The 8,746-nt window shown below is 40.1% G+C and overlaps 1 protein-coding gene across 3 annotated transcripts in view; it reads right to left on the reverse strand.

Annotated features, from left to right (window-relative positions):
* Positions 1 to 8,296: 8,296 nt before the first annotated feature.
* The window catches only part of tuft1b (tuftelin 1b), a 30,351-nt gene continuing 29,901 nt past the window's right edge, over positions 8,297 to 8,746 (reverse strand). For all 3 annotated transcript variants that reach the window (XM_053490108.1, XM_053490107.1, XM_053490109.1), the window contains 2 exons: positions 8,690 to 8,746; positions 8,297 to 8,577 (listed from right to left, as the gene is read on the reverse strand). The exon at positions 8,690 to 8,746 is cut by the window's right edge and continues 35 nt beyond it. In XM_053490108.1, coding sequence (XP_053346083.1) covers positions 8,505 to 8,577; positions 8,690 to 8,746 — 130 coding nt within the window. In that variant the 3' untranslated portion in view covers positions 8,297 to 8,504. The remainder of the gene's footprint in view (positions 8,578 to 8,689) is intronic.

Here is an 8,746-nt window from a genome sequence, read left to right on the forward strand (position 1 = left end):
ACTGCAGAATACTTAATACTTACTGCCGATATAGACTGCTGAATACTGACTGATAACTACTGACTGTTTACTGACTGCTGACTTGCAGAATTCAGTAGAATAATTGGCTAATTGGCATTTCTAAAATGTCTGTTGTGTGTGTGTGTGTGTGTGTGTGTGTCCTGCAATAGACTGGCACCCTATCAAGGGTGTACCCCGCCTCATGGCTCTAATTCAATTTAATTCAATTCAATTTTATTTGTATAGCACTTTTAACAATTGTCATCGTTGCGAAGCAGCTTTACAAAATCAAAAGAACTATTTAAGTTTGTATGGAATGTGAGTGTGGATTAATCAAAATGGTCAGATTGTCCCTGGTGAGCAAGCCGAGGGCGACAGTGGCAGGAAAAACTCCCTGAGATGGTAGTAGGAAGAGACCTTGAAAGTCTCTCTACCGCTATATCCTGTGTACCTGCCCTCCACGACACTGTATACAGAATAAGCAGCAGAGAAGATTGTCTGTAGTGTGCACAGTTTGTGTTTAGTGATGTCCACAAAACTCATAAAAGGTGACGTGCACAGAGAGAGGGAAGAATGAAATAAATAGTCAGGGTCAAGAATGAAAAACAGACATGAAAGTTATTGCCCCATTTATATGCTATTATTATTATTATTATTATTATTATTAGCTTCTAAAATTTACATCTCTGTAGAGACAGACTGGTTGTCCTCAGTGTGTACAGCACTATTTCTTACAGTAATGTCGTAATTAAATGATTATTATTATTTGTCTTAGTTTATGGGGTTATGCCACTTGCTTTCTTTAGTTTTCATATTTTTTAATAAATCATATAATATGAAATGACCGTTTGGTTAAATGTAAGACGAGAACCTAAATTGTAATGTTTTACTGTGTGTTTTACTCAACTCGAGGGACAGGGACAAACACACACATGCATGATGTATCCGAAATTCTCTGCAAAGAGAGCTTATTTAAGGTTCCCCGTTTTCTGAAATAAGGTTTCATTAAACATGCAAGTCATAGAGAGACCTCCGGGTCTCTCTATGACTTACATGTTGACAGGCAGACAAGGGCAAGGGTAAACACATTAGCTATCTGTATGAATATTCTTCTGAGCACCGGCTATAGGAAGCGCAGTGTGCGGGTTGTTATATGGGCATAGAGGCATTGCTATTAAAAACAAAATGCAAATTAAAATAGCCAGTGTTGCCAGGTTTAGCCGGTGACTTACAACACCCCCCCCCCTCCCAAAAAAACATGCATAAAACCACCTGTTTGAAATGCTTCAACCACATGTAGTAACAGCCCACAGCGCAGCTAGGCCATGTTAATGCCAGTAACTCAGTACAACAATGCAATACGCCACCCTCAGATGCTTTAAATTTGGCAGTAGAATTCACTATTGACGGTCTGGCCCCAGATTCTCGATGCACAATGCTGTGAATGTTGAAAAAGACAATGAGCATGCACTCGGTCGAGCTGTGGACCTGCCTGGCATGTTTCAATCGTGCTTCCATTGTGGATACTGTTGCTTCGACTCAGAGTCGTAGACGTACACCAAAGTTTCATCATCAATAATGATCCTCGACATGAAGGACGTGTCTCTATTGTTGCTGCACATCTGTACACACCTGCACATTTCCTCCGGGATCAATAAAAAGCATCCATCTATCCTTCTGTCTGTCTAATAATATAATATATTATATATAATTGCACGGAGCCGAAACAGTAAAGTAATCGACAACAAAGTTAGATCTCGCCCAAAATCACTGGAGGAAAAAACATCAAGACTAAAGCTAATTAGAAGCAAAGAATCAGTTACTGGTATCTTCAACACTGACTGTTTCTCTGTGTTTTTTATATAAACTGGTGATTATTATCGGCCATAAAAGCAGATTCAAGGGAACAATATAATCTGTTCAGATGTATCCACACAAACACAGCGTGTTATTAAAGGATACACACAGAGACACTTTTAACTTGTAGTAATGATGAACTTGTTCCACTTCAGACTTTAGATAAATGAAATCTTACCTTTTTACCCGCAGAACAAACTCTCAGGTGGCTGGAACTTTGCCCACTTCCGCATTCTGACCACGTCATAGCACTTAAAAAGTGCATTTAGTACAAAAACAGCGCGCCAAAGGCAGGGCAGCGTGTGCGACCGGTAACCATGGCAACAGTGGACGCCGGTTGATGACGTGTCAGTCGGCGACGGAAGCGCGTTGTGTGTTCCAGCGAGTTGCTCAGTGAAGAGCTGATCTAAATGTGTAGTGTCACAATCATACACACACACACACACACACACACCACAGTTTAATATTAGAATCTTAGAAAACAAGTTAATTTACACACTTTATTAAGTAAAAGTGAATTTGTTTCAGTAATTCAATTCAGAAAGTCAAACTCGTATTATAAGAGATTCACTCCACAGAGACTGATATATTTCAGGTGTTTTTTGATGTTTTATTTGGATGATTATGGCTCACAGCTAGGCGACTCCGTGGCGTTAGGGGTTAGCGCTGTCCCCGTGCACCTCCAGGCTCTGGGGTCAATTCCCGCCTTGTGGTTTGTGTGTATGGAGTTGTGTGTCCTCCCCACACCTGAAGGGCCCCACGGTTAATCCGCTTTCCTGCCACACTTCAAAGACATGCAGGTTAGGCTAATTGGTGTTTCCGTAGTGTTTCTGTGTTTGCCCTGTGATCGATTGGCATCCAGTCCAGTGTGTACCCCGTCTCAAGATTCCTGGGATAGGCTTCAGGCCCTCCATGAGCCTGTACACAGGATAAAGCAGTATAGACGATGAGTGCAATGAAAACCCTAAATTTGGTATCTCAGAGACCAATAAAAAAAAGATTTTTCAACAAAGAAATGTTAGACTACTTAAAAGTATGAACATGTGCAGCTCTCAAAACTTGGTCGGGGCGGCCGCCTTTGCATGTTTTACTGCAGTAATACGTTGTGGTATGGAGGCGATCAGTCTGTGGCACTGCTGAGGTGTTATGGAAGCCCAGGTTGCTCTGAGAGCGGCCTTCATCTCTTCTGCATTTTTGGGTCTGGTCCCTCTCATCTTCCTCTTCACAATACTCCATAGAGTCTCTATGAGCTTTGGGTCGGGCGAGTTTGCTGTCCAATCAAGCACAGGGATACAATGGTACTTAAATCAGGCCTTCCTGCTGAAAAATGAAATCACCATCTCCATAAATCTGGTCAGCAGTGGGGACCTTGGACCTGATAAAACACCAACACCAGCAGATGACATGGCTCCCCAAACCAGCACTGACTGTTCAAACTTTACACTGGACCTCAAGCAGTATGATGCCTCTCCTCTCTTCCTCCATGAAATGCAAAATTTACTTTAGTCTAAAAAGAGGACTTTGGCTCACTGAGCAACAGTCCAGTCCTTTTTGTCCGTAACACATGTAAGACGCCTCTAACGAAAGGAACAAAACTGTTGTAGCCCATACAATCTGAAAACATCTGTGTGTGGTGGCTCTTGAAGCACTGACTCCAGCTGCTGTCAACTCCTTGAGAATGTGACCCAAATTCTTCATTTTACAATCCTCTGTTGCTTGTGCACATTTTTCCTTCCATGTTTTTCCTTCCATTCAACTTTCCATTAATGTGTTTGGATACAGCACTCTGTGACCAGCCAGCTTCTTTAGTAGTGGCCTTTTGTGTCTATAAAGGTATTATAAGTGCCCTTGTTCATTAATGAGTCTGTTTTGTTTATCCTGCTCTTTACTCATTCACTCTCAATCAAAAGGATGTACAAATGTAATTTTAAGTTATTTCATTGGATTTACTTTAACATTTAATAAAAAAATATATTTTCTGGCTACCCTTTTTTATCTGGCTACACTCACACTTGGTGCCGCTCTGGTTATTATTATTGTTATGATTGTTGTTATTAAAAATTAAAATAATCGTTCACAACTCTGCTGTGTGATGTATGTCTGATGATGAATGATTACTACGAAATTATGAAAATATTATAAATAAGACAAAATAATTGAAGAGAAAATAATCTCCTCAAAGTCCTAGACATTAACATTATATATGAAGAATATGAACAAATTATCTATTGCATATAATCAGGACAATAAATGGAAGGATCAGGACAAGAAAACTTTGTAGTAGATTTACATTAATTCATCAAGCATATGATACATTATACATTTATTTAATATATACTCACTCACTCATCTTCTATACCGCTTTATCCTGTATTCAGGGTTGCAGGGGCCTGGAGCCTATCCCAGGAGACTAAGGGCACGAGGCGGGGTACACCCTGGACAGGGTGCCAATCCATCGCAGGGCACACACACACACACACACACACACACACACACACACCTATTCACACACTACGGGCAATTTGGGAACATCAATTAACCTTACCTACATGTCTTTTGACTGTAAACCGGAGTACCCGGAGGAAACCCACCAAGCCCGGGGAGACGTGCAAACTCCATGCACACAGAGACAGATATCGAGCCTGGTTGGGAATCGAACCCGGACCCTGGAGGTGCAAGACGACAGTGCCGCCTTTTGATATATACAGTATTATTTATTAATTTATATTATACAATAATAAAATAATTTATACAACATTACAACCATATTATATCTTATAAACCGTGGCAATATTATAATAATAAATTCTTATCCCAAGAGTACTATCTGATTGCATTGGTTATATCTCTCGTTCTTATTTTATCTTTTATACATGTTTTAAAGCACAGTTACTGTTAGGACTGATACGTAATTGTGTGCAATGACACCAGGAAAGTTCAGCTCTTTCTCCCAGTGATGTGTGATAATATGGGCTTTTAAAGGACTGGTTTGAAGTTAAACACTATGGTATCTGAGGATCTGAGGTGGAGCTTTAGGGTTGTCCTCTGGGACTTTTTGTGCTGTTGATTAAATGATTTAGTTTATTGCTGTCGCTTCTCCGTGGTGCATAAATCCAGTAGAGAGCAGTACACACTTCCAGATATTACGATCCTTTCAACAGAACACATAGAACATATTCATTTCATATACTAGTATGATAGGATGCAGATAAATCATCAGCTTTTCTTTTTCTTTAGCCCTTGCAGTTCAATAGGATTTGTTTTGATTTTGTAAAGCTGCTTTGCAAAAATTAAAACTGTTAAAAAAAACTATATAAATAAAGTTGAATTGAATTGAGAACTGTTGCACTGCACGTCAAGGGTCTGGGTTTGATTCCCAGGCAGGCTCGATTTCCATCTCTGTGTTCATGGAGTTTGCATGTCTCCACCATGCTTGGTGGGTTTCCTCTGGGTTCTCCGGTTTCCTTCCCCCACAGTCCAAAGTCCTGCAGATTAGGCTAATTGGTGTTTCCAAGTTGGCCGTAGTGTGTGAATAAGTGTGTGTTTGTGTGTGTGTGCCCTGCGATGGATTAGTACCCTGTCCAGGGTGTACCCCGCCTTGTGCCCTAAGCCTCCTGGGATAGGCTCCAGGCCCCCGCGACCCTGAATACAGGATAAAAAGGTAGACGATAAGTGAGTGAGTGAAATGAATTGAATAGAATTTAATTGGATTGAAATAATGTGACCTGACTCCTGTGGTTTATACCTGGTGTGGTCTGCATCAAAAAGAAAGGTTGGGGAAACGGAAAAATGTAAATGAAAGTTAAAATGCTGCTGATATGGAGAGATCTCCATTCCATCTGTTTCTAGCTATTTGTAGAGCAGTGATTATCTAGCCTTCTTTAGATTTTAATTGTGTTTTAACTGTTATATCGCTGAACCTTAGGGCTGCCATTGTAAATAAATTCCCTTTAATCTGTACTCAATGAGTCCGTTTTGCTACTGAAATAAACTTTCTCTTCACTTGTTTTGATTATTAGAAATAATCAAGCGAGGGCCTTAAAACAAGTGGTAAAGCCTCATAATGTCCTAAACTTTGATTAAAGTTACTTGGGTTTTTTCTCCGCTGTTTCCGGTCTTTCTGTTTGAAGTGGCTGGGACAAAGCACTTCCACAAAGAGGTAGTTCAGAAAGCAGGGTCTGATAGTATTTCAGCTGGATTGCTCTGATTGACTTGTTCCGCGCGTGTGGGTAATGTTTCACTCGACACTCATAATTCCATACATCCATTATCTACAGTATATGACCTACAGTACCCTGTGGAGGGTCACGGGGCCTAGAGCCTATTCCAGGGAATTTAGGGGTCAAGGCAGGTTATACCAGAGGAAAGCCACCAATCACAGAGAAAAAGTCGTTAAAAAGAGTTAAAGAACTGCATCCTTTAGGCAATAAAACCCGCTATCATCAATCCAGATTGATCAGCCAGTCTTCATCTCTCACTCCACATATTTACCTGCAGGTCTGTACAAATCCCAGAAGATCTGCAGTTTCTGAAATACACACACCAGCCCATCTGATACCAACATCCACAGAGATCGCACATCTTCTCCATTCTGATGTTTGATGTGAACATTAACTCGACCTGTATCTACTGTACATGACGTAATACAGTACATTACATTGCTGATTGAACAACTGCTTACATGTATAGGTGTACAGGTGTTCGTAAATAAATAATAAATAATTAAATGGCCAGTGAGTGTTTGTTTAAAGGTGTTTCATTGAACTTTTCCAGGATTGAAAAATGTGTATGACTGTAAATGTTGTTAAATATTTGTTGTAAATAAGGAGAAATAGTTTCATCGTTCATCATTGAGGTCTTCTCATGTGTGTGAGGACATATGATGTTGGATTATTAATTATTTTACAGTTAAAATATTATATACTGTATATAGAACAGAGCTCCATAGTGTGTCTCTCTCTCTCTCTCTCTCTCTCTCTCTTTCTCTCTCTCTCTCTCTCTCTCTCTGTGTTGCAGTACCACCATCCCCCAGTGGGGGAGCAACAGCCCACATATAACCACTCACCTGGGTGATCTCCACAGTGGCAAAAAGTTTTTTTTGAACTGATGTCACTTTTTGTCTTTCGCTTGGTCTTGTACGGGAACATCTCTCTCTCTCTCTTTCACCCATCGTCTCTACTGCTTTATCCTGTACAGAGGGTCACGGTGGGCCTGGAGCCTATACACTCAGGATGCCAATCCATCACAGGGCACACACACACACACACACACACTACAGGCACTTTGGGAATGCCAATTAGTCTAACCTGCAGGTGAAAAAACCCACCAAGCACACACAGACCCCAGAGCGGGAATCGAACCCAGACCCTGCAGGTGCAAGGCGTACTAAGCCACAGTATTATTTGTTGTATTATAAATTTAATTCCGTTGACCTTTTTCTTTTGTCCCAAGTTTATTATGAACTTTTGTACTTGACTCCACATAATAAGACCCACAAATAAATAAAATGAGATATACAAACATCCTGATGTTCCATAAATGTATATTTGGTTCATGAATACATTTAAAACACACTTGGTGAATAACCAGGTGAATATTTATTTCCTGCAGAACCGCAGTTTCACCAGCAGCAGGAACGAGAGCGCAGTGAGCGACAGTTTAACCAGATTTGGGGGTGTTAACTCTGGTTGATAGTTAGAGGTTTGCTGGTAGGTCGTGTGTGTCAGTCTCTCAGCATCATCTGTCATGAGGCGGTGCTAAATATGTGACTAATTTAGGACCTTATTTTTTTTATATACAACTATGTATTAATAGCGTTCAAAACCTCTCTTTATTTCCCTATATAATCCCCTGCTACACTAATGCTCTTATCCCAGAGTTTCACTTGTGCTTGGACACCGTTAAGGTAGACAGTTCTCTCAGTACGCCGGAGACATGATCAGACTGAATGCCTGACGGCTGAGACGCTGGCCTCCCAGGAACTCCTACATGTATGAAAGACACTGTACATAATTTCAATTGAACTTTATTTGAACCCATAAAATATAGAATATAAATACAGAACTACATTGTAATATCAAAATACAAACTATACAGCTTTTATTAACAGCAGGTGTTTATATTTCACATTTAATATGAGAACTGGCAGAGTAGCAGGCGTTTAATCAGCATTATTATATTCATACTTCACACACACACAGACACACACACACACACACACACACAGACACACATGCACACACAATTATATTTACATTGTGTATTTAAGGAAAAATCTGGGCCTACGAGATGTCCATAGATTAAAATCTAAATAATTAGTTTTCTCATGTGACCTTTGTTTATTTATTTATTTGTTTGTTTGTTTGTTTGTGAGTGTAAACTATGATCTATATAATTATGCTACATCATACATATATAGCTACATCGTTGATATATTGAATCAACAATTTTTTTTATTACTATTAATTACATTTATTTGACTAAACAAGTTGAGCTGTTAAAAGCTCGTCTTTTTCTCGAGTTGTGTCCTGTATTTCTCTCTGCACGGCCGCATTCTGTAAAACATATGAACAGTATAAGCAGGTCCATGTGTACTGTACACACACGCCTCTCACACACACGCCTCTCATGTTACAGTCCGGATCTGCTCAGGTCTTGATCTCGATCACTTTGATGAAGGGCAGAGTCTTGTTTCCGGGACTGGTTGGTGTTAAACGTTTGCTGCAAACCAGAAAAAGAAAAAAAAAGATAGAGTTGAAACAATCTGAGGTCTCAGTCAGTTACCCGGATAACATTAGATCTTATTACTATGTAAGAAGTCGTAGCGTCTCACCTGTAAACAATCTGCGCATCTTTCTCTAACTGAAAAGAGCCGGGCGTCTGATCCCCC

Source organism: Clarias gariepinus, chromosome 28 (assembly GCF_024256425.1).
Source record: "Clarias gariepinus isolate MV-2021 ecotype Netherlands chromosome 28, CGAR_prim_01v2, whole genome shotgun sequence".
Classification (NCBI taxonomy): domain Eukaryota; kingdom Metazoa; phylum Chordata; class Actinopteri; order Siluriformes; family Clariidae; genus Clarias; species Clarias gariepinus.